Here is a 24,048-nt window from a genome sequence, read left to right as displayed (position 1 = left end):
CTGGCAGTGGAGGGGTGGGGCAGAGGAGGTGCAGGATAGGGCATCTGGCAGTGGAGGGTGGGGCAGAGGAGGACAGGATAGGGCATCTGGCAGTGGAGGGGTGGGGCAGAGGAGGTGCAGGATAGAGCACCTCACAGTGGAGGGGTGGGGCAGAGGAGGTGCAGGATAGGGCATCTGGCAGTGGAGGGGTGGGGCAGAGGAGGTGCAGGATAGGGCATCTGGCAGTGGAGGGGTGGGGTAGAGGAGGTATAGGATAGGGCATCTGGCAGTGGAGGGGTGGGGTAGAGGAGGACAGGACGGCCCTTGGTGTGGTGCCCGTGTCCCAGGAGACGCCCTCAGAAGGGAGTGCCTCAGAGTGACTCTCCCAGCTTCCCTGCGTGGCTCAGCTCAGCAAACGCACCCTCAGCCCACACGGTGGACCACCTGCCCAGATCTCTTCCTCACGCATCTCCTTATGGGAAGGGGTTTTCCAAGAGCTGATGAGTGTTACCTGAACCCTGTTCTCTGAAAGTGAGCTGCTGGGTGGCAGAGGGCGCGGCGCGCAGGGCTGGATGTGGAGCTGCTGAACTATGAGTTTTGCTTCCAAGGCTTTCTTCCCCACCAAGTCCTTCCCAGCTTGCTACAGCACAGATCAATCTGACTCATTCACCACAAACAAAACCACCACCCCGGGGTGTGCGAGCTGCAGGGCAATCGTAGACAACATGTGTGAACCTCGCCCCCACGCCCACACGGGAGCGCTTCTGGGAGCATCAACACACTCGAGGTCTCACCCGTCCTCCTATACTCAAGCTGGCGCTTCCCAACCAGTGGAAAGAGAGACCCTCCTCACACCTATCCCAAGCTTGCCGAAGGATCTGGGAAGGCAAAGGACTAGGGGTGGGGTGGGATTCAGAGCTGGCCCCCTGCTGGGAGAGCTGAGAGCAGCGGCTCTCCAAGGGGGCTGGAGGGAGGCTGGAGTGAGGCTGCAGGGAGGCTGGAGGATGGATGGAGGGTAGAGGGAGGCTGGAGGGAGGCTGGAGGATGGAGGGAGGTTGGAGCCAGGATGAGGGAGGTTGGAGTGAGGATGGAGTGAGGCTGGAGGGAGGCTGGAGGATGGAGGGAGGCTGGAGTGAGGGTGGAGGGAGGATGGAGGGAGGCTGAAGAGAGGATGGAGTGAGGATGGAGGGAAGCTGGAGTGAGGCTAGAGGGAGGCTGGAGGATGGAGGGAGGCTGGAGGGAGGATGGAGTGAGGCTGGAGGGAGAATGGAGTGAGGCTGGAGGGAGGATGGAGTGAGGATGGAGTGAGGATGGAGGGAGGCTGGAGGGAGGCTGGAGTGAGGATGGAGGTAGGAGGCTGGAGGGAGGATGGAGTGAGGCTGGAGGGAGGCTGCTGAGGCCTTAGCCTGGCTTTGACAGAGACTAAAAACACTTTCCGGGAAGGAGAAAGAATCTGGCGGGGGAAAGTGCTGGCGTTGCGCTTTCTGATATTAACAGAGAAGTGTGTCTGACTACGTGTTCCAAGGAGAAAAAGCCATTAATGGATGGGAGACAGAATTCCCAAAAATCACAAGGAGAAAAACTGGACTTACGGTTTCAGCAAACCAGCAAGACAGAGTGGAAGGAAAACAGGCCACAAAGTAAAATGGACTCAACACACCAGAGCCAGGGAGGGCACCAAGAACCCCCAACCTCCCAACAAAGCCAGAGACTGGTCAGGCGGGTGGGAAAGCAAAACCTAGCGGCATGCTGCTTCCATGACAACACCTGGAAATGACGACGTGTTAAAAGGCTGAAAATACAGGGATGGGCCGGGTGCAGCAGCTCACGCCTATAATCCCAGCACTTTGGGAGGCCGAGACGGGCAGATCACGAGGTCAGGCATCCTGGCTAACACGATGAAACCCCGTCTCCAGTAAAAATACAAAAAATTAGCCGGGCGTGGTGGCGGCGCCTGTAGTCCCAGCTACTCCGGAGGCTGAGGCAGGAGAATGGTGTGAACCGGGGAGGCACAGCTTGCAGTGAGCCGAGATGGCGCCGCTGCACTCCAGCCTGGGTGACAGAGTGAGACTCCGTCTCAAAAAAAAAAAAAAGAAAATACAGGGATGGACAAAAAAATGTAAAAAAAAAACAAGGGTGGCAACGTTTCTACCAGGAAGATGGAATTCAAGCTCAAAAAGAATAAGGGAAATAGAGAGATAAGGACTTTTTAAAAAAGCATAATTTGCAAAGTAAATACAGTCATCAGGGCCAGGTACGGTGGCTGATGCCTGTAATCCAGCACTTTGGGAGGCCATGGCGGGCAGATCACTAGAGGTCAGGAGTTTGAGACCCCTGGCCAACATGGTGAAAACCCGTTTCTATTAAAAATACAAAAATTAGCTGAGCATGGTGGTAGGCACCTGTAATCCCAGCTACTCAGGAGGCTGAGGCAGGAGAACTGTTTGAACCAGGGAGGAAGAGGTTGCAGGGAGCCGAGATCGTGGCAGTGCAGTCCAGCCTAGGTGACAGAGCTGGACTCTGTCTCAAAAAAAAAAAAAAAAACCAATGAAAAACAGTCATCATAAAGTTATGTGGGCTGGGCACAGTGGCTCACACCTGTGATCCTAACACTTTGGGATGAGGCAGAAGGAGTGTTTGAGGCCAGGAGTTCAAGACCAGCCTGGGCAACATGGCAAGACTAGGTCTCCATAAATTACATAAAAAGTTATGTGTGTGGGGAGTGGGGGGTGGGGGGTAGGGGTGGAGGAGAGCATCATGGAAAAGAGCTAATGCAGCCAGGTGAGTTGGTTTATGCCTGTAATCCCACATTTTGGGAGGCCGAGGCAGGTGGATCACGAGGTCAGGAGTTCGAGACCAGCCTGGCCAATACAGTGAAACCCCATCTCTACTAAAAATACAAAAATCAGTCAGGTATGGTGGTGCGTGCCTGTAGTCCCAGTTACTCAGGAGGCTGAGGCAGGAGAATCGCTTGAACCCAGGAGGTGGAGGTTGCAGTGAGCCGAGACCGTGTCACTGACTCCAGCCTGGGCAACAGAGACAGACTCCATCTCAAAAAAAAAAAAAAAAAAAAAAAAACAAGCAAGAAAGAAAAAGAGCTAATGAGTTACTACTGCACGCTGGGCTGAACCCCTGGGTGATGGCTGCTCTGTGCAGCAAACCACCATGGCACACATTCACCTACAAAACGAACCTGCACATCCTATACGCGCACCCCGAACTTAAAAAATATAAAAAACAAAAAAGAAAGTAGACCCCGATTAAAAAAACGTTGCGTGTACCAAACTACGTAGCAATAAAATATATATAAAAGAAAACCTGTTAACTATATATTTATTTATTTATTTACTTATGAGACGAGTCTTGCCCTGTCGCCCAGGCTGGAGTGCAGCGGCGCGATCTCAGCTCACTGCAAGCTCCGCCTCCCAGGTTCAGGCCATTCTCCTGCCTCAGCCTCCCAAGTAGCTGGGACCACAGGCACCTGCCACCATGCCCGGCTAATTTCTTGTATGTTTAGTAGAGATGCGGTTTCACTGTGTTAGCCAGGATGGTCTCAATCTCCTGCCCTCGTGGTCCGCCTGCTTCGGCCTCCCAAAGTGCTGGGATTATAGGCGTGAGCCACCGCACCCAGCCGAAAAACTGATTTTTAATATTATGATGTCAGGACATAGTCAAGTGACATCAACGTAACTTTTTGGAATTAAACTTTTTTTTTTTTTTTTTTTTTTTTTTTTTGAGATGGAGTCTCGCTCTGTCGCTGGGCTGCAGTGCAGTGGCGTTATCTCAGTTCACTACAACCTCCACCTCCTGGGTTCAAACGATTCTCCCGCCTCAGCCTCCCGAGTAGCTGGGACTACAGGCATGCACCACCACACCCAGCTAATTTTGTATTTTTAGTAGAGACGGGGTTTCTCCATGTTGGTCAGACTGGTCTCGAACTCCAGACCTCAGGTGATCCACCGGCCTCGGCCTCTCAAAGTGCTGGGATTACAGGGGTGAGCCACTGTGTCCGGTAGAATTAAACATCTTTAAAGGCAAACTCAATTTAAGAGCTGATATAGATTAGCCCCGACTTACAGAGAATACTGCTTTTTCTTAAAAAGTTTTGGCAAGTTTAGCTTGGTCTGCTATAATCAGGTGCTCTGCCATAAAAAGAGTAATATATTTGAAAGATGGAGATTTTACACATCATGCCCCTAAGTTCATGTTCCAATCAAATTCAGATAAAGAACCACCACAGGAACTCCCAGGAACCCAACTATTTACAAATGGAAACATACATTCCTAGATAAACCTAGGTCCAAAGAGGCAATAAAAATGGAAACTAGAGCTACCCTGGAAATCTATGAAAAGAACAGTTCACACCAAGCTGCTCTCAGAAGAGTGTGGCCTAACAAGCCTGGTTATCAAGACAAGAGACCCAAGTCAATAAACAACTGAGCCCTCACTCAGGAAATCAGAGAAGCGGCAATAACTCACACTAGGAAAAAGCATCCCTTAGAAACATCAACAGAATAAACTCCCGAGGCTGATGGAGACAGAGGAAGACGGGAAATAAGAAAGGAGACAGACTCCGGTAAGCTGGGCACGCACCGCTATATGGGGAGACCTGGAGGACTAGGAAGGCCCAGGGGAGCTGCGGCAACAGCCTAGTGGCAGAGAGGGCTGGGCAGGCTCCTTCCCCAGGGCCACAGCCTGGAGGTGGCAACACACAGAAACTTGGTGGCGAGTGAGGACGGAGGACCCCGCACCTGTCCAGCCACCTCCCGCTATAGGGCCCACATGCCCTCAGGTCTCCTGGCCCCTGGGGTCCAGGCCAGGTCCTTACCCCCAGCTCCTCTGCAATCTTCTGCCACTCCAAGTGGCCGTGTGCAGCCGCGATCGCCTGCAGCTGTTCCACCTCCTCCCCGCTCCACTCCTGCTTGTTGATGCTGGGGTGCTCCGAGTTCTGCCAGAACTTCCGGATCTCCTCTGCGCTGCGGCTGCCTTCAAACTGCATGGACAGAGACACTCAGCCTTGCAAGCCACTGACCCCAGGGCGTCCTAGATGCAGCTCCAGGCTGAGCTATTGCTCTCTGCCAGCTGGAGGCTTCCAATGGCTGCAAGTAAGTGGAATCTTCGTCCAACTCACTAGGACTTGCACGGCCAAATACGTAGACTTGGCTCCAAATGCAAAGCCGGGAGCCTTCTAGACTGTCTCAGAATGGGGGCCGTGCACCAGCGGGAAAGCCCTGAGGCCACTCACCACTACCAACTGCCGGACGTGTGCTTGACCCAGGTGGGCAGGGGTCACAACGGAACCTGTCCCAGGGAGGGTGTGGCCTTACCACCCAATTGCAACCACACCCAGGCTACAGGGAGCTGTGCTGCGAGCTGCTTGGGGCTCAGACCTGCCCCCGACTTACGTTAATATTGGAAATCTTCTCCCAGTCGTGGCTGTCCAGCCTGTTTCCCAGCAAGGCCTCTTCCGGAAGCTGGCTGGAGGAAGGGATGAGGGTATTGGCGCCACGCCTGGCCTGTGGGCTCCCCTGGGCCCTCCCGGGAGGCCTCCTCACTTGATGTCCTGGATCTCCTTCTCGGCTTCCCTGGCCTGCTTCTCCAGGGCCTGCTTCTCCAACTCATTGGAGACTTTGCTCTGCTTCTGGTGCAAGTACTCAAGCCTGCAAAGCAGAGCAGAGGCAGAAGGGCTGCAGGCATAAGGGCTGCTGAGCGGGATGGGTTCTCTGCGCAGTATAGGGCAAAGAGTGTGAGCTCAGCAAAGATTCCGAGCCTCCCTCAACCTCCCTGCCTCGGCCTCCTCACCCATGAAAGATGCCGTAGCACCCACCTCCAGGCTGCCACTGGGGTGGGAAGGGCTGCAGTGTCTGCTGACACAGAGGCTACTGCCTGCTGGCCCCCATGTCTCAGAACCTCGCCACAGCCCTCCAGAACCTCAGTGCCCCAGCTCCCAGCCTATGCCTGCCTGCTGGCCCCCATGTCTAAGAGCCTTGGCACAGCCCTCTGGAGCCTCAGTGCCCCAGTTCCTGGCCTGTGCCTGGTACAGAGACACAGCCATGGGCCGATATCCTGACTGGTGCCCAGTGAGGACGCTGGAGGCTGTGAGGTCACAGGAAAGAACCACTCCCCCGAGCAGGCCAGGGAGGAAAACCCAGCTCTCCCCAAGCCTGAGGAGAGACCCACCGTCGTCACTGCAAACCCTGACCATACACACCAGGCCATGGCTGGCAGGGGGGCTCTGGGACCCCTGGCCTGGCCAAAGGCCTCTCATGCCCAGAGATGTCCTGGCAGCTTGTATCCTAAAGGCACCCCCTGTGCCTTGAGAGCTCATGGTGGCCGCATAGAAGACAGGTGGGGACCCGCTGTGCTGCTGACGGAGTGGCCAACAAGGTGCTGCTGGGTCTCTGGGCTCTGGGAGCAGCTCTGTCTTTGACCGAAGTCATCAGGACAGCAGTGCCTTCTATCGCGTGTGGACAGTAAGGCCGTGCTGTGCCTTACTTTGGTCACATGAGATCACCCCATCAGCAAACACCAGGTTTCAGGCATGGGGAAAGAGAGACCCAGAGAAGAGAAGGTGCCTGAGCCACACCCCTCATCATGGCCGTGGTGACCACCCCGCGCCCCGAGCCACACACCTCATCATGGCCGTGGTGACCGCCCCGCGCCCCGAGCCACACCCCTCAATGTGGCCATGGTGACCACCCCATGCCCCAAGCCACACCCCTCAATGTGGCCATGGTGACCACCCCGTGCCCCGAGCCACACCCCTCAATGTGGCCATGTGGACTGATACTGTGCTTAGCCGCCTGGCCACGAGGAAGCCCCCTTCAGGGGGAAAAGGCATAAAGTCCAGGCATCAGCATCTCTCCACGGGTTGGCAGGACCTGAGGCAGAGAACAGGCACGCAGCTAAGCTGAACCTCTGCTAAGCCCAAATCAGCCAGCCTTGACTTTTCCTGTTGGCTGGGAAAGGCTGTTTGTTTTTGAGACAGGGTCTCGCTCGGTTGCCCCGGCTGGAACGCAGTGGTACAATCACAGTTCACTGCAGCCTTGACCTCCTGGGCTCAATCGATCCTACCACCTCAGTCTCCCGAGTAGCTGGGACCACAGGTGTGCACCACCACACCCGGCTAATTTTTTTTACTTTTTGAAGAGATGGGGTCTCATCATGTTGCCCAGGCTGGGCTTGAACTCCTGGGCTCAAGAGACCCTCCGGCCTTGGCCTCCCACAGTGCTGGGATTCCAGGCGTGAGCCCTGCACCCAGCCCAAAGGCCATTTTTGACCTTTGTTTTTACACTTACTTCAGTAGCTTGGGCTGAAGCAATCGCTGCAGGCGGTCACTCACCACTGACTTTCGGAGCAAGGCCTTTTCCCAGTTTTTCCCTGAGGAGAAGCCACAGCGCCATCACTGAGGGTCTGGATCCTCTCCACGGTCCAACCCCGTGGTCGGTGTGCACTTCCCCAGGCAGTCGTGGGGGCCCCACAGCGAGTAAGCAGCACATCAGGCCCACAGGTGCGGCCCCTCCACCCACCGACATAGCTCCACTAGAGGCTTGGTGCCAGCTCACGGGCAGAGCTGCCAGGGCTTTGCAGCGCAAGACAAGGCAGGGAGACTGAGTAAGAGGGTAGGGTGCGGCCCGGCCCGTCCCGCATGACTGGCGTTCTGGAAAGGACCTGCTCAGTGTGGAAAGGCAGGGGTCAAGGAGCCAGTCTCAGTGGTCAAGGCCTGAAGGAGCCATGAGGTCACAACAGAGAAAGGTCTGAGAACTTGAGAAGAAACTGGGGAAAGCAGGGCCGTGGGGAGGGGTCCCCCGAGTTCAGAGGTGCCGCATGGCCAGCTGGGGCTCTTACATTTGGTCACGAGGAGCTCCTCGAAAGCCTTGATCCCCTGGGCAGCCTTCTCTCGTGTGTCCTCGTTGGCAGGGGGCCCCTGTCAGGGTGCACAGCATCACCACAGGCACAGACCACGTGTGCTCCCTGCAGGCCCAGCACATCCTTCCAGAGTCCACAAAAGGACTCGGGCCCCCTGCCTCCTGTCCTCCCGTACTGTGAGGCTGGCGGCTGCAACCCTGCCGGCCAATCCATGAGGCCTGCTGCGGTCAGGCCTCGCACAGGCAACCCTGGCACCTCCACGAAGGCTCGCTCATCGCTTCACAGGGCAGTCCGGGCAGCCCAGCGCAGAGCAGAGGGCAGCCTGCCCACCGCGGAGGAGGCAGTGTGAAGGAGGTTGGCCAATGTTATCTTGAACTCACGGGAATTCACGACTCCCTGCAGCAGGACTTGGGGACAAGGGCCCTTCCCACGGTGCAGAGAGCCTTGCCGACAAGAGCAGGGCCTGGGCCACTCACCACACCCGTGACCTTGTCCTTGAAATACGGCTTCATGAAGTGCCCCATGTATGTGCTTGGGGGCAGGCTCCTGCCGTCCTTCACCTTGGTGCCTTTGGACCCGGCCAGATCCCTCATGAGCTCCTCCTGTGACAGACACAAGGCAGGGACCCCGCTGTGGACCAGCAGCAACGACTCTCCCTGTGGAGGAGACCCCGGGCAGAGGAGAGGCAGGAAGCTGGGGAGCCCTGGACCTGGGAGGTCAGCTGTGGGGGGCTCTGGGGGCGGGGAGGCGCGGGCACCGGGGGCCGAGGCCCGTCCCACCTGCTGCTCCCGGTTCTGGGCCAGCAGCAGGTTGGCCTCAGCTAGCTTCTCTTGGATGACCTCCTGGTAGACCATGTTCAGCTGCAGGCAGGTCTCCGGGTCTTCGGGGAGGGTTTTATCCTTGGGGTCCTCTTCGTCATTGCTGGCTTCACCCCACCTTTCTTCTTCCTGGTTACGAGCCAGAAATGGCATGTGAGGGGATGAGACATGGATGTTGCCCTGTCCTCGGGAGCCAGTCGCCCATCGCTGGGCCTCTGGGACACCGAGGCAGCTCCAGCATAGCAACACCCAATGTGGCAGCAGGAAGTGACCCTGGTGGGCAGCAGGAGGGCGTCTGAGTTTGGGAGCGGAGCCTGTTGGGCGTCTGAGTTTGGGAGCCGAGCCTGTTGGGCGTCTGAGTTTGGGAGCCGAGCCTGTTGGGCGTCTGAGTTTGGGAGCGGAGCCTGTTGCTCTCGAGGCGGCCCGTGTGCACCTTTCCTAATCCACGGCAGGTGGAGCCTCCTGCCTGGAACGCGCCAGGGCTGGAGCTGCTGCGAGGCAGGAGCTTTCCAGGAGCACGGGCGTCCCCGTGAACCCTGAACTCTGTCCTGAGCCCCTGTGGTGTGAATCACCAGCAAAGCACGGGGAGCAAGCGTGTGTGGGAGGAAAGTCTCTGCAGAGCCAGGAAGTGGACGTGGTGAAAATGCCCGTCGGGACCCGGTGAGGCGCCCACGGCTACGGCAGGGTGCTCACCCACAGAAGGCAGACCACACAGCCACGCTAACATGAGGCGACGCAGTACCTACTACCTCGGTGGAAAAATGAAGCAGCAAATCGCCAACGTTTTCCAAAGTAAACAAAAGACAGCTAATAAAATAATGACTGGCTTCACAGAGCGGCTGCCATGTGCTGTTTAGGTGTTCATGTATTTTTCTTTTTTTTGAGAGAGGGTCTCACTCCATCACCCAGGCTGGAGTGCAGTGGTGCAATCACAGCTCACTGAAGCCTCGACCGCCTGGGCTCAAGTGATCCTCCCGCCTCAGCCACCCAAGTAGCTGGGTCCACAGCCACGTGCCACTGCACCAGCTAGTTTTTGTATAGCTGCTTGTGTTAACTGACTTGTGCTGGAGACGTCCCTGCTGCCCCACAGGAATCTGAAGCATAGAGCGCTGAGCTGTGAGGGGCAGGACCCAGGTGCACAACTCAGCTTTCCATGAGTGACAGATGCCACGCAGGAGATGGAGGCATACAGCCACGAGCTCAGAAAAAAGCCAAGAGGTGTGATCACCAAGCTGCTAACAGTGGTTATTTCTGGGGACAATTTCAATGACAAATGCTTTCTGATTTTTTTTTTTTTTATAACAAACCTGCATCATTTTCATAATGCAGAAAAACCAATATGGGTTCAAACCACACCCACTCCCAGGCCACTTTGGAAGGTGCTGGCAGGCCTGACCCAGTGGCACAGCCAGATCAGGCCAGCAGTTACCGAGATCAGGGGATCGGCAGGGTCCAAGTCCTCAGAAGGCAGTGACTCTGTCAGAAACACAAGCAACAGAATGTTGGTGACCAGCGTCTGGGTCGGGGTGGGGGCGCAGTTCACCACTGTTTCTTGGGCAGAGGGGAGAGGGCCCGGGCTGTGAAGTGGTGAGAGCGCCTCAGGCTGAGGCTTGCAATGAGTGGACCTTCCCTCTCTGACAGCAGGGTGGGCAATGGACCAAGGCCGGGTTAGCTAAATAGAGAAGACTCTGACCACACACTGGGGACCTCCAGGCACACGGGACAAAGCTACACAGGGTTCACTGGACGGCACAGGCTATCTTGCATTGGAGAGACACACGGAGAAAGCTTAGCAGAAAATGGCCCTGTCCTTCGGGAGCTCCTCCAGTCAGATGGAAGGCACGGACGTAGAGGCCCTGACCACAGAGAAAGATAGCAGGTTGCCTCAGAGGCAGGCCCTAGGTCTGGGAGAAGTGGGAAACAAGGCTGGGGGGGGGTCTCCTGTCAGGGAGCAGCTGGTGGGGTTGGGGTAGGCTCAGAAGATAAAGGCAGCATGGAGGGGAGCATGTGGGGAGGAGATGCTGTGGGGAGGGGAGGCTGTGGGGTGGGGAGCACATGGAGTGGGGAGCACATGTGGTAGGAAGCACATGGGGAAGGGAGCGTGTGGGGAGGGGAGCATGTGGGGAGGGGAGCACTTGGGGTGGGGAGCACATTGGGGTGGGGAGGACATTGGGATGGGGAGCACATTGGGAGGGGTGCATGTGAGGAGAAGAGATGCTGGGGGTGTGAGCTGTGGTGACCATCAGGCATGGACTGTCCAGGCTGCCATCGGTGAGCTCCAGGCTCACCCCCTCCTCCCAGAATGGTCCACTCCAGAAGCCCTGCACAGGCCCAAGGAGGCCAGGGCCAGACCCTGGGAGGACTAGAGCCCAGGGTACACACACAGCCAGCTGGTTCAGGGGCTAGCAAACATGGAACTGTCAGAAGCTCTCTGGGTGGAGTACAGGCAGACACCAGTTGGCAAAAAATTGGGCCTGGTCTAAGCAGTACCAGCCATCGTTTTATTATTGTTATTATTTTTAGAGGCAGGGTCTTGCTGCGTTGCCCAGGCTGGACATGAACTCCTGGGATCGAACAATACTCTCGCCTGAGCCTCCAGAGTCCCTGGGGTTACAGGCCCGAGAGACGACACCTAGTTACCATCATACCCTAATGTGCCTGAGAGGAACCCAGGGGGCAGACCAGCTGTTCTTACCAGGACCCCAGGAGGCCAGGTGCAAGGGGCTCACCTGCTTCAGAATCTGACTCGAGACTTGATTCTGAGACCTCCACGTGGGTGCCCGTGGAGCTGGGATCTAAAATCCTTTCCAGCTCCTTGATCTCCTGTGTTATCTTCTCTCTTTCAGCATCTACATCCATGACTTCTGCCTGCCTCCAAAACACACCCCAAGATGTTAGAAACCAAGACTGTGCTGGGATCCCATTCTCCTTCAGACACACCCGCCCACAGGGGATGGCAGGAGTCTGCTCAGCAGCGGGCACTGGGCTCCCCAGAGAAAGATCAAGAGGCCAGGCCCAGAATCAAGAAGCCCTGGAGTGGCAACCTCAGACCCCATGAACTCCTGCTATGTGCTCTGCCAGGAGCCTAAGCCCCAAGGTCTCCCGCCTGCTCTGAGGCTGCAACCAGCACAGGCAGGGAGTGGATGAACCAGGGCAGTCCCACTGTCCTGTCTCTGCTCCCACACCAAGCCACGCAGAAACGGGCCACCCAATATAGAAAGTGTGGGGCGCAGTGCCCTGCAAAGTCACTACAGGGCAAGGACACAGCCCGTGAACCGCTTTGGCCATCCTGCTCTCCCATGGCACAGAGCCGGACCACAGAGGGCATTTGAGAAAAATTCAGAGACACACGCTGAAACTGCCCAGGTGATAGGCACTTCCCCCATGGAAGGAAGCTCTCAAAGGCAACCCAAAGGCAAGGCTGGCTGTTCTCTGTGCATCCATAACAGCACCTGGAATGTGGCAGTGCCTGAGACCGAACAAATGTCTGTCAAGCTTTTTTCTTAGGAACTGTGGTCTAGGAAGTCTGAAGGGAGAAAGACGCTAGAGAGAGACAGTAGGAGAATGAAGCATTAGCAGAGAAAATCTAAAGGAATTACTAGCACAGACCCCGGAGCCCAAAACACCCAACAACAAAGAGAAACGCCCTCCCCTGCCCTTGGCATGGCTCTCCCTGCTGGAGACTGACTGGGGCACTGCCCAACTGGAACACAACCAAAGCATCCACCCGCCAGCACCATTAGCCACATCAGCAGCCCAGGTCCCCTCACTCCTTCACAAAGCCCCTTGTTGATGCCCGAAATGCTTGTGAACCTGTAAACTCAGCTAACAGCCGGCCAGAAGCAGAGCTGGCAGCGACCGCAGGCCGGTTCAGCGTCTTCCAAGGGAGACGCTTTCCCTTGGAAGCCTCACGCAAGAGGCTGCTGCCTCCCCTCCCCGAGTTGCTCAGGAGAGCAATGATCGGCAGGAAGGAGGTCAAAGTCACAAGTGCTGAGCCACCGACATCAGGGGCTGTCCCTCTCCCCGCACCCCTCTCCCAAGGGCTGGTCATGAGGGCTGCCCACCAAAACGGAACGCAGCAGGCGGTCCCTCCCGCCCCAGCTGCGGGGACGCCACTCAGACTCGGCTTGGACCAGGGAACCCCAGGAAGCGCCAGGGCGATGGACATTTAGGCACCGGTTTGGGAGACAGACCCGGCCCAGGCCCAGTTCCGCCTCCTGCTAGCTGCGGGACCTGGGGAAACCCCCTCCGAGGCTCGGCCACCGCAGAATCGACGGCGCAGTCCCCGAGACGCGCGCGGGCGCCCTGCAGCCGGGACCGCCCCGACGGCGCCTCCTCGGAGCCCGCGGGAGCCGCAGCCCGCTCCCAGCCGAGGGGCTCCCAGGGCCGGAATCCTCGCGCGCCCAGGCTCAGCCGGACGCGGCCACGCCGGGCCTCAGTTTCCCCGACTCTGGACGCTGCCCCGCCCCCGTCCCGGGCCTCGGATGTCCGCTCCTCGGAACAGCGCCCCCTCCGCGGAGAGAGCCCGGGAGCTGCAACCGCCACCCACGCCTTACCTGTTGTGCGCAGACTTTACCTGCTCGCGCGGACCCAGCCGTCGCCCGGGCGACCGCAGACTCGAGGTTTCCGGCGGCTGCAGAACAAGAGCGCCGCGCGCCGGAAGTCCCGCCTCCCGAGGCGCGGGGCACGCCGGGACGGCCGCTGCCCCTGCCGGGACTACAGGGGCGAACGGCTCAATGCTGCCCTCGCGCGGCCGCCCTGGGGGCCGCCTCCGCGCGCTCTGGAGGGACGCGGGTGGACGCGGGACCCCAAGGCAGGGGACAGGCGAGGACAGGCACCCGGCCACCTGGTCACGACCCGGAAGACCGGCCCTCACTGGCTGTGACCTTCGGCCACCGCTGGACCTCTCTGTGCCTGTTTCATCCTCTGTTAACGGACATCTTGGGGTTTGGTTAAGCAGCGGATGAGAAAGTCTGCGTGAAGGACTTTTCCCGAGCCTGCCCTGCGTGCTCAGGACCGCTCAGGCCAGGCCGAGCTCCAGGCACGTGCAGGAGACTGAGGTCAGAGGGTGGGGGCCCACACCACGCAGAACTCGCTTCCCTGGTCCCCTGTGCCCACCCTCTGGGCCCTCTAGGGTGTCCTGGCCTGGAGAGCTGCCCAGGGGACCTCCCCCAAGTGGGTATTCATTCCTTCAGGAACGTGCCAGGGTTAACTCAGCCGGGAGCTGGGCAGGGGCCTACAGTTCCTGGTTCCTGAGAGCTTGTAAGCACCAGAGGTGCTGCAGAGACATCCTGGGCCCAGCCAGTTGAGGGGGCCTCCACTCCAGCCTGGGGAGAGCTGGGGGCATCAGCTGGAGAACTATAAAGGGGGTGTGACCCATCTACCCAGGAGGTGGGCTTTTGGTGGCAAAGGGCTAGGCCCAGGTGAGGCCAGGCTGGGAGCTAGGGATTGGCAAGAAACAGATGGAGGGGATGGAACCAGGTGGCTGTGGGCTCCTTGAGTGCCTCCTTTCAGTCTTGTGTCGTCGTGACCTGCCTGAGTGGGGCTGGAAATCCAGAGGCAGAGGCAGGCAAGTTGTATTTTTTTTTTTTTTTTTTGAGACGGAAGTCTCACCCTTTCGCCCCAGGCCGGACTGCAGTGGTGCGATCTCAGCTCACTGCAAGCTCCGCCTCCCGGGTTCACGCCATTCTCCTGCCTCAGCCTCCTGAGTAGCTGGGACTACAGGTGCTCGCCACCACGCCGGGCTGATTTTTTATATTTTTGGTGGAGACGGGGTTTCATCATGTTAGCCAGGATGGTCTCCATCTCCTGACCTTGTGATCCGCCCGCCTCGGCTCCCAAAGTGCTGGGATTACAGGCGTGAGCCACTGCGCCCGGCCTGTAAGTTGCATTTTTAAACTTCTTACTATCAAACACTTTAAACACAGACAACAAAAGAGAGGGGTGTGCAAAACCCACGTGCCCATCCCCACCGCGCTTCCCTGGGCCCCATCTGCTCCATGAGCTGCTGGCATGAGGGCCAGGGACCACCCTGCTTCCCATGCATCTGGTGGATGGGACCTGCCTGGCCATCTGGACTTTGTGACTGCCACCCCATCAAATGCTGTCTCTTCCGAAGGGCCTCAGGGAAGGTCTGTGTCCTGAGGTACCCTTGCAGGATGCCCCCATCCTGCTGCTACAGGGCTCCCTGAGCTGCCTGCACACTCAGAACCTCATTCGGGCACTTTCCAACCACAGCACCCTGTCTCAAGGCAGCTCTGCCAACAGAATCCAGAGCCTGTTTTCACCAACCGGCAGGAGTGGGAGGTGCATGGGGCTAGGCAGCAGGACCACTCCACAGTGACTGCTGGAAAGCTCTGGCTTTCACCTGTAGCTAAGACGAGGGATCTAGCAGTTCAGACACCTTGTTTAAAAAATTCAACCACATGATCTGAAAAGATGATCCAACGCTAGAATCCAGTCTGTCCAGCTCTGAAATGTGCAGCTGCATGACTCACATGTCCATCATGTATGGGTGCCTGTGGTCAGGCCCAGGCAGCAGTGGTCTGAGTCTGCCCCTGACCCTAAGGGCTGAGGACCTGAAGAGAACCTGCCAGCACAAGGTACCAGTTAGGGCAAGAGCGAGTCAGGTGTGGAAGGCCATGACGTTCTCCAGGGACTGGCCAAGTCAGCAGAAAAGAGACAGTGTGGTGAACTGCAGAATTTATTAAATAAGAAAGCTATCAACTGGAACAGAAGAAAAAAAAGTTTAAAAAAAAGTCTATAGGAAAATAGTCAAAAAGGCATTAAAGTTCGTTAACTTCCCTCTGCGGGAGGCCGTCAGAAAGGCAGCTAGGACCTCACACACCCGGGCGTGCTCTACACATACTTGAAATTCCTGAATTCTAAACTGCAGTGTACAAAATGCTACTTGAAACATCCACCAGAACCCCCAGCCAAAGAGGAGCATCTGGACAGCTTCACAGCATGGAATGTGTGGCCATGGTCCCCGTGGGTCCTGGGGGAGGACAGCAGCAGCCATGCAGTGGACCCTCTGCACTCGGGCTATGACCACAGGGACCAGCCGCTGGGGCCACCAGAGTGACCTGGGAGCCAGAGGGAGCCCTGAGTGTTGGCGGAAGGCACAGGTCCCTGCCCAGGGTGGCCACCTCAGAGGCACATTTAGTGTTTGTTCTACTTACGAAATCAAGGACAATCAATTGTACTTATCTTACAACTGATGTTCTGGGATGGGATTGGAAAACACTGATTCCAGAACCGCTCTTTTTCTTAAAATCGCTGGCTTTCATGACAGTGTCTTCCAAGAGCTCATTAGAATCTATAAGACCGCAGGAATTTCGCCACGAAGGGCTGCATAGAAACCACAGGGGCAACTCGGCCAGGGCTGCTCCCATTGCGGTGGCCAAGAACTGGCTCAGGGCACAACACTGGACTCTTGCGATAAACACTTTACTCTGGGTGAAGACTGCATATTTAAGGACACAACTGCACATTCAGATCAAGTGGTGGTGATTTCAGGGCATACACAGAGCTTCATGCTGAAAACACCCAGGGGGTCCTCAAGAGTCTTCCTCCTCATCTTTAATTTCAGAAATTCTGTCTATAGATTTAAGGATTTCAGCAACGAGATTCAGTGTCTCAGCTCCGGAAACCAGTTGCCTGAAAGCAAGCATGGATACCAGAATGGGTGGCAGCAGCTACTTGACAGCAATGGGGCTCTGGGGGGAGAAAGGGGAGGGGCTGGAGGGGAAGGAACAGGGGGTCCACAGGGGAGGTGGGGGGAAAAAGGGAGGGGTTCCCAGGGGTGGGGGAAGGGGAGAGGTTCTGAGTGTGAGGAAGGGGCGGGTCTCCAGGGGGAGGAATAGGGAGGGTTTCCGTGGTGGGGGAAGGGCCTTCTTCCACAGAGGAAGGGTAGAACGGGGAGGGGTTCTGGGGGAGAAAGGTGAGGGGTTCCAGGGAGAAAAGGACAGAGTTCTGTGGGGGAGAAACGGAAGAGGTTCCAGGGAGAAAGGGGTGGGGTTTGCTGGGGGAGAGAAAGGGACAGGATTCGGGGTTGGGGGGAGAAAGGAACAGGGTTCTGGGGGAGAAACAGAAGGGGTTCCAGGGAGAAAGGGGTGGGATTTGCAGGGGCACGGAGAAAGGGACAGGGTTCTGGGGGAGAAAGGGGAGGGGTTCCAGGGAGAAAGGGGTGGGGTTTGTGGGGCAGAAAGGGACAGGATTCCTGGGAGAAAGGGTGGGGCTCAGGGGAGAACCACAGGTTTTCCACTCCTAGCTCCTCTTCGAGGGGACCCATACCTGACTTCACAGGAGACAGCTCCCTTGTCCACAGGGAGTGCTCTGGGGGCCAAAACCGCCCTGCAGAACTCAGCCCAGTGGGCGGCAGACGCTAACCACTGTAACAGTGATGGTGGCTGGCATGTCCCCAGCCAGGCACAGTAATCAGGGCCTTCTGGGAATTTGCTTTTTCACCACGAGGGAAACTACCACTATTTCCTTTATTCAGAGCTTTAGTGTCCACAGGTGGTGGGGCTGTCTGCACTCCCAGGTGGGATTGGACACTGCAAGGCGGGTCAGAAAGCCTGTGGTCTGTCCACAAAGTGACCCAGAGAGCTATCAGGACCACTGAGCATGTGTCCCTCCCTGTGGCTCCCTGGTCCTCCAGCCACGGTGCCGTCAGCCTAGGCCCCCACCCAGTATCACTGACGACCACTCCAATCTCGCCCCTTTCCCTGCCAGGCTTCCCAGTGCCTCCCAGGCACTCACTTGATGGAAGCCTGAGAGCTGTTCATGACCACCCGGAGGTTCTGCAAGGCCACGTCAGCGTTCTGCTTCACCACAGTCAGGCTGGCACCCTGGCCGCACCGCAGGGCTTCATTCTCTCGCTGGAAGTTGGAGACCTGCGCCTGGGGGGGACGGTTATGGCTAAGGAGAGAGCAGCTCCAAGGCAATCCGGATAAAAGTCACCACCCAGCGAGGTGAGGACTTACCCATGGGGGCCTGGCACTCAGGACGGGTGCTCTGGCCTAACTGGGGGCTTGCCTCTGGGACTGGGGGCTTAACGGCTTCCCCTTCACTCCAGTATATGCCTAGCACCTACCTTTATGGAAACAGGGACTCCTACAAGTGGACACCCCGTGCCAGACCCCAAAGTCCCAACAGAACTCCGGGGCCTCCCTCTACTTCAGGCCCCAACAGGAAGCAGGTGCTGTCCCCATTTGAAGTCCTTTCTCTGCTTGGGCCCAGGGGAAACCCCAGCAGGGTCTTTTATCTCTGTCTTCCTGAATTCATTATCTATGTGACTCCACAGATCAAAGGAAAACACTGAAGTCCTTTATTTAATTACCTGGAGCAAACTGATTCTATGTGATTCCACAAATCAAAGAAAAACACTGAAGTCCTTCCTTCAATTACCTGGAGCAAACTGATTTCCTGTTTCAGTTTCACGACGTGGTTTTCTGCCTTTACAGCCCGTTTCTGTTACCCAAAAAAAAAAAAAAAAAAAAAAAAAACCACAAAAAGCATCACTGATGTCCTCACATTAATACCAGACACGGGCCTCAACGCAGGGAGCAGGAGGTCACCCAACCTGGCTGTGGCCCTTCACAGCCCCGTGCCCCACCCAGTCCTGCCTCCACTCTCACCACCCATGGGAAGGGCTCACCGTGCAGCGTTTGTGCTCTGGCCCCCCACTCCCCATGGATGGCCTCACGGGCCAGCTATCCCCAGGCACAGGGAGACAGCGATGTCAAGGGACACCGGTCCCAGAGAGCCACATGGCCCCACTCCCCAGGGCAGGCTATAGCAGCTGCTGAGGACAGCAGCACTTTCTCAGGAGCGCTCCTGCCCCCCCCAGCTCATCCGATTCAGAGAAAGAAACCCATACGGTCATCAGCTCCAGGTTCTGCTCCACCTGCTGAACCACCGACTCCAAGTCATGGTAGTCACTTTCCTCCTTGATCATTTTTGCTTCTAATTTCCGCTCAAGTGTCCTCACCCTTGTTAAAGAAAAACCCGAGTTGTTAATTTCTGTGTCTACTTTTAAGAGGACTACAAAAAGATACCTCATTAGCCAGATAAAACCCGCTAAGAGCCTGTGATAGAATGGGCCTCAAGCATAGTGGGGAGGCAGCAGCAGCCTCCAGTCTAGACCTGCAGCTGGCGACCAGGCAGGTGTGCAGGGAGGGACTCTCACAGCACTGCTGCTCCAACAAGGAATTTGGTGGCTTTTTGTCTAAAGTTTAAAATAAACCTTCGCCAGACGCTGTGGCTCACGCCTATAATCCCAACACTTTAGGAGCTTGAGGCGAGAGGATTCCTTGAGCCGAGGAGTTTGAGACATGCCCAGGCAACACAGTGAGACCCTGTCTCTACAAAAATAAAATTTAAAAATTAGCCAGTGGGGTGGCAAATGCCTGTAGTCCCAGCTACTCAAGAGGCTGAGATGGGAGGCACTGGAGCCAAGGAGGTCAAGGCTGCAGTGAGCCGTGATTGTGCCACTGCACTCGAGCCTGGGTGACACAGCAAGACCCTGTCTCAAAATAAACTTTTATGCAGAACACAGAAACGTGTTGGATGCTGAACATTTATATACAATAAAACCCAGATCTGGTTTTACTTTACTTCGTTATCATTTAAAAACGGATTTCCCTCTGTGTTAGATGTTGTGGATTGCATTCCTAACTAAAAGCTTACATACATTTCTGTTTGAGCTTCAGAGAAGCTCTGAACCTCATTCAGCTTTCTTCTCAGCTTAGAATTTTCATCTTTCAGCTGTGGAGAGAGAACATCCTTATTAGAAAGTCAGCATGTCTTGCTCAAAAGGGTGTGCGCTTCTGTAGTCTGGCTTTAGAGCCTCCTGATAAGCAGAGATGGCTGGGTCAGTGCAGTGTCCACCTGCAGCGCACTACAGAGGAAGACCACGGACAGAGGCGGGCACTTTTCAAAGTGGTCACGGATGCCAGTTAATTTTACTCAGAGGCCAGGGGCAGTGGCTTCACGCCTGTAATCCCAGCAGTTTGGGAGGCCGACGCGGGTGGATCACTTGAGGTCGGCAGTTTGAGACCAGCCTGGCCAACATGGTGAGCAACACAGTGAGACACTGTCTCAGGAAAAAACAAAAATTTTTTCTTTTTTTTTTTGAAACGGAGTTTCGCTTTTGTCACCTAGGCTGGAGTGCAATGGTGCAATCTCGGCTCACTGCAACCTCCACCTCCCGGGTTCAAGTGATTCTCTTGCCTCAGCCTCCTGAGTAGCTGGGATTACAGGCACCTGCCACCACACCCAGCTAATTTTTGTATTTTTAGTAGAGACAGGGGTTTCACCATGTTGGCCAGGCTGGTCTCGAACTCCTGACCTCGTGATCCACCTGCCTCGGTCTCCCAAAGTGCTAAGATTACAGGCGTCAGCCACTGCGCCCAGCTAAAAAAAAATTTTTTTTACTCACAGCTTATAACCTTTTAGGTGACTATAATTTTTTAAAAATTTTCCTCCTCTTAGAATACTTAGCAAGATGTCCCTGAGCTGACGACTGCAGCCAGCCTTTCCTGAGGGTACAGCCCTTTAAGTGCCCAACTGCATCCAATTCACAGCTTCTAGCTCACCAGTCCTCTTTAGCCGGTTCTATTCACACGTGTAACCAGAGGCAAAGTCAAAGGGAAAGTGGATAGCAGGCTGTTACGCAAGTCGTCTTGTCCTGGAAATCAAACCAGGCCACCCAGGAGGCAGGATGGCTCTAGGTTCTCCCTGGGAGAGGCTGCTCGGACAGGCGCTGTGCCAGAGGGCGTCGCAAAGCTCACTTACTGCTTCGTAACTTATCTGCAGCGTCCGCAGGTGCCTGTCTCCCAGAGACTCTCCATGAGCCGCAAAGTCTGCGCTAGGACTCCCTGCCGGAGAGGCCGGAGACACGCGAGAATCAGTGTCACTCAATGCCCATGGGGGCAGAGACTCAGGCCCTGCCAGCTCCGACGGGGTGGAGAAAAAGGAAAGGTATGTGCTGCAGGGCAATGTGCTGGCACGGACCCTCTCGGGGTGAGTCTGCTCGATGGCCGACGGCAGGTAGGCCGCACTCCATCCGGTGTCCTCATCCTCCTCCTCATCCAGGAGGTCACTGGCCCCTGTCGGGTCCTCAAAAAATGGCTGCTGATACTCCAGGCCATACCCCCCGGTTTGGGAGGGTGGGGAGTTGTGGTCAAGTCCCACCTGGGAAAAAAAAAAAAAAAAAACCAGTGGAGGCCATGCTTCTAACTCGGAGTGCATCATCTTTTCTCTGTGTTCTGCCTCAGAACACGAAGAAAGGCCCAATCTCATCTACTGGAAGGAGCCCAGCAGCTTCTGAGCCCAGAGCTGCTCCCCAGCACTGATGCCTGCCCTGCTCTGCCACACTCGTGCACAATCTCCTCCAAAGGAAGTTGCAGAGGCCAGAACGGAAACGTCCCACGGAGCCATCGGCCACAATGCCGTGGATTTACCTTTGCATAAATCCTGCTGGCCGGGTCCTCTTTTGACAGGCCGAGGTTCTTGGTCTTCAGAAACTCTTTAAAGGAGAATGGATTTGCCTCTTCAAGATCTTCAAATTTGTCATCTGAAATAACAGACATCACAAATGCATAAAGTCCACTGAAGAGCGTTGAAAAGAAACTTTCCTGTTCACCTGTCTTTCCAGAGCACGGCCACCTGTGAGATAGGGTAGCCATGCTTGTCATTCTACCATGACTCAGGCGGCACTAAGAAGCGTGAAGGAGGCCGGGCGCGGTGGCTCACGCCTGTAATCCCAGCACTTTGGGAGGCCGAGGTGGGTGAATCACGAGGTCAGGAGATCGAGACCATCCTGGCTAACACGGTGAAATCCCATCTCTACTAAAAATGCAAAAAATTAGCCGTGTGTGGTGGCAGGCGCCTGTGGTCCCAGCTACCCGGGAGGCTGAGGCAGGAGAATGGCGTGAACTCGGGAGGCGGGGCTTGCGGTGAGCCGAGATCGTGCCACTGTACTCCAGCCCAGGCGACTGAGCGAGACTCCGTCTCAAAAAAAAAAAAAAAAAGCGTGAAGGTGGCTGAAAGTGGGCAGTGACACGGATGTGCGTCTGCATTTGAAATCTTCTCCTTCCACCCCCCGGCCCCTGCTCCCACACCGTGCTGCCCACTAAAACTCCCCTGGGGAGCTTTAAAACGACCCAGGCCACTGCACACCAGTTCCCTGGTGTGAAGTCAACCTGTGCTGGAAGCTCTCAAAGCTCCTCAGGTGACCGAGCGCGGTGGCTCACGCCTGTAATCCCAGCACTGTGGGAGGTCGAGGCGGGCGGAGAATGGCGTGAACTCGGGAGGCGGGGCTTGCGGTGAGCCGAGATCGTGCCACTGCACTCCAGCCTGGGTGGCAGAGCGAGACTCCGTCTCAAAAAAACAAACAACAACAGTAACAACAAGCTCCTCAGGTGCTGTAAAACTGGGGATCCGGCGCTCCTTGACCCTCTTCCTGACTTTCCTACTTAGGTAACCTAGCTAACGCCTACCTTTCTCTTCTCCCTCTCGCCGCCTTCCCACCCTCCAGGGACTTAAGCAGCCACGCTGGGCCCTCCCAACTGTGAGCCCCATGTAAAGCCGGCTCCTGTGGCCCCAGCCCCCGAGGTGGGACTTCCCTGCTCCCTGACGTTCCCTCGCTCAGGTTCTTTGCCCTTGCACCTCGCTCCTACTCTAGGGTCAAGACGAACCCTTGAAATCCCACCCCCACCTGCTCTTTTGGGCTCCAGATACACCACATAGCCCGTCACATCGACAGTCCTGCCACCAGACACGTGCCTGGCACTGTGTTGGATGGAGACAGGAAGAAAAGGTGACTGAACTACTCTACCTCCAAACTATGTCTTGTGGGCTCCTGACGGGCTCTGCTTACAACACTTCCCCTTTCCAGAGCCAAAATCTGCAAAGAAACAATGTCACCCACCATGATGGCAGGAAGTCTTTATGACCTCACATTTGTGTTTTTGGTTTTTTTGCACATGGAGTCTCCACTGCAGTGGTTCTCACAGCCTAGAGAACCTTCTTTTTTATTTTTTTGAGACGGAGTCTCGCTCTGTCGCCCAGGCTGGAGTGCAGTGGCGCAATCTAGGCTCACCACAAGCTCCGCCTCCTGAGTTCACGCCATTCTCCTGCCTCAGCCTCCCAAGTAGCTGGGACTACAGGTGCCCGCCACCTCGCCCGGCTAGTTTTTTGTGTCTTTTAGTAGAGACGGAGTTTCACCGTGTTAGCCAAGATGGTCTCGATCTCCTGACCTCGTGATGAGCCCGCCTCGGCCTCCCAAAGTGCTGGGATTACAGGCGTGAGCCACCGCGCCCGGTTGGCCAACAGAACTTTAAAAAACACAAGCTTCCGGACTTGTGACCCTGGAGATGGCCTGACTCGCACAGACTGGCCCTGGTGTCTGTGGTCTCAAAGAGGTTCCTCAGTAGGTTTTGAAGCCCAGTCGGAGCGAGCGTGTCCTCTTGTCTTGTGACACCCCTTGAATGTCCTCGGACCCCGGCATAGCCACACAAACACTCCCGCACACCCCGGGCACCCAGCAGCACTTCTGCTTGGGTAGAACGAGGATGAACCAGAGCCCGGCTGTGGAGGCAGATGGAATGCTCCAGCTCGGTTTCCAATCACCGCCCACTGGGGTGAAGGCCCCCCCACTTCAGCCCCACGAGGAAAGCGGGCCGGCTCCCGTGCTCCCCGGGCACTAACCATCCTGAACTGGAACTGTCTGTCTGGGGGGAGGTCTCCCCGCAACCAGACTGTGAGCTCCCAGCAGGGGACTCCGCCTTTGAATTCCGAGTGCCTGGCACGCAGTGAGCGCCGTGCTCATTGTTGGGACAATGGACGAGCTCTTACGGCAGCGGAGGTGCCACAGGTGGCGCGGGAACTGGAGGCGTCCCCGGGGCCGGCGCCCTCGTCTCTCACCTGTGTCTCCCACGGAAGCCAGCACCGGGCTGGGCACATAGCACATAAAGGCCGGCCGAATGCCGAAGAAGGGGGAGTCCAGGTCCCTGGCATGGGGGCGCTCACAGTCTAGCTGGGGGAGACAAGACCGGCGCTCATAGAACGCTGGAGCTGGAAGCAACGACAACAGCGACTTTACTGCGCGCCGGGGCAGCCGCCGCCCACCTGAACCGCTGGACTCGGCCCCTGCCCCGCTCACCGTCGGGAATGGCGAGGCTCCGGACTCGGGACAGCGGGGTGGCGCCCGGGCGGCGCGGGTAGCCCGACATCGCCGCGGGCCAGGCCGGGCAGGACCTGCCTAGCCCGGCAGCGGCGGCTCCATGGCCCCGGCTCCGCCCGGGGTGCGGTCCGTGTCGTCCGCCCCCGTCGCCCGCCGCTCGGCCGTCCCCACTCTTCCGAGCCTCTAGCCGCT

At 56.7% G+C, this 24,048-nt stretch overlaps 2 protein-coding genes across 13 annotated transcripts in view; both read right to left on the bottom strand.

Annotated features, from left to right (window-relative positions):
- SNAPC4 (small nuclear RNA activating complex polypeptide 4) overlaps positions 1–13,333 on the bottom strand; it is a 28,885-nt gene extending 15,552 nt beyond the window's left edge. The window contains exons 1-11 of one of the 9 annotated variants that reach the window (XM_033238549.1): positions 13,243–13,327; positions 12,119–12,209; positions 11,396–11,534; positions 10,096–10,142; positions 8,628–8,795; positions 8,325–8,450; positions 7,828–7,906; positions 7,278–7,359; positions 5,535–5,639; positions 5,385–5,457; positions 4,808–4,972 (exon numbers count right to left, since the gene is read on the bottom strand). In XM_033238549.1, coding sequence (XP_033094440.1) covers positions 4,808–4,972; positions 5,385–5,457; positions 5,535–5,639; positions 7,278–7,359; positions 7,828–7,906; positions 8,325–8,450; positions 8,628–8,795; positions 10,096–10,142; positions 11,396–11,525 — 975 coding nt within the window. In that variant the 5' untranslated portion in view covers positions 11,526–11,534; positions 12,119–12,209; positions 13,243–13,327. The other 8 variants (XM_033238552.1, XM_033238553.1, XM_033238551.1 and 5 more) reach the window with 8 other exon arrangements.
- Positions 13,334–15,353: 2,020 nt separating this feature from the next.
- On the bottom strand, positions 15,354–23,969 carry ENTR1 (endosome associated trafficking regulator 1). Of its 4 annotated transcripts, none has more exons than XM_033238543.1 (9): positions 23,836–23,965; positions 23,598–23,747; positions 21,134–21,246; positions 20,466–20,864; positions 19,363–19,436; positions 18,550–18,661; positions 18,078–18,140; positions 17,430–17,569; positions 15,354–16,384 (listed from the first exon to the last, which is right to left on the bottom strand). In XM_033238543.1, the coding sequence occupies exons 1-9, from the start codon at positions 23,903–23,905 to the stop codon at positions 16,297–16,299; spliced, it is 1,209 nt and encodes a 402-aa protein (XP_033094434.1). In that variant the 5' UTR covers positions 23,906–23,965; the 3' UTR covers positions 15,354–16,296. The 4 variants fall into 4 exon arrangements, with proteins under 4 accessions (XP_033094434.1, XP_033094433.1, XP_033094436.1 ...); XM_033238542.1 differs by having other exon boundaries at positions 15,355–16,325; XM_033238545.1 differs by lacking the exon at positions 23,598–23,747 and having other exon boundaries at positions 16,100–16,325; positions 23,836–23,969.
- Positions 23,970–24,048: the final 79 nt, after the last annotated feature.

The sequence above is a fragment of the Trachypithecus francoisi genome, unplaced genomic scaffold (assembly GCF_009764315.1).
Source record: "Trachypithecus francoisi isolate TF-2019V2 unplaced genomic scaffold, Tfra_2.0 Lachesis_group16, whole genome shotgun sequence".
Classification (NCBI taxonomy): domain Eukaryota; kingdom Metazoa; phylum Chordata; class Mammalia; order Primates; family Cercopithecidae; genus Trachypithecus; species Trachypithecus francoisi.
This window is presented reverse-complemented; position numbering and strand designations above follow the sequence as displayed.

What these genes read in the sequence shown, in the direction of transcription:
- ENTR1 (XM_033238542.1), bottom strand. Translation starts at nt 23,905, where the DNA reads ATGTCGGGCTACCCGCGCCGCCCGGGCGCCACCCCGCTGTCCCGAGTC. An exon ending in GGCTTCCGTGGGAGACACAG is followed by an intron (nt 21,247 to 23,597) that starts GTGAGAGACGAG and finishes CTGTTATTTCAG; the next exon opens with ATGACAAATTTGAAGATCTT. An exon ending in TCTGAAGCTCAAACAGAAAT is followed by an intron (nt 18,662 to 19,362) that starts GTATGTAAGCTT and finishes TTCTTTAACAAG; the next exon opens with GGTGAGGACACTTGAGCGGA.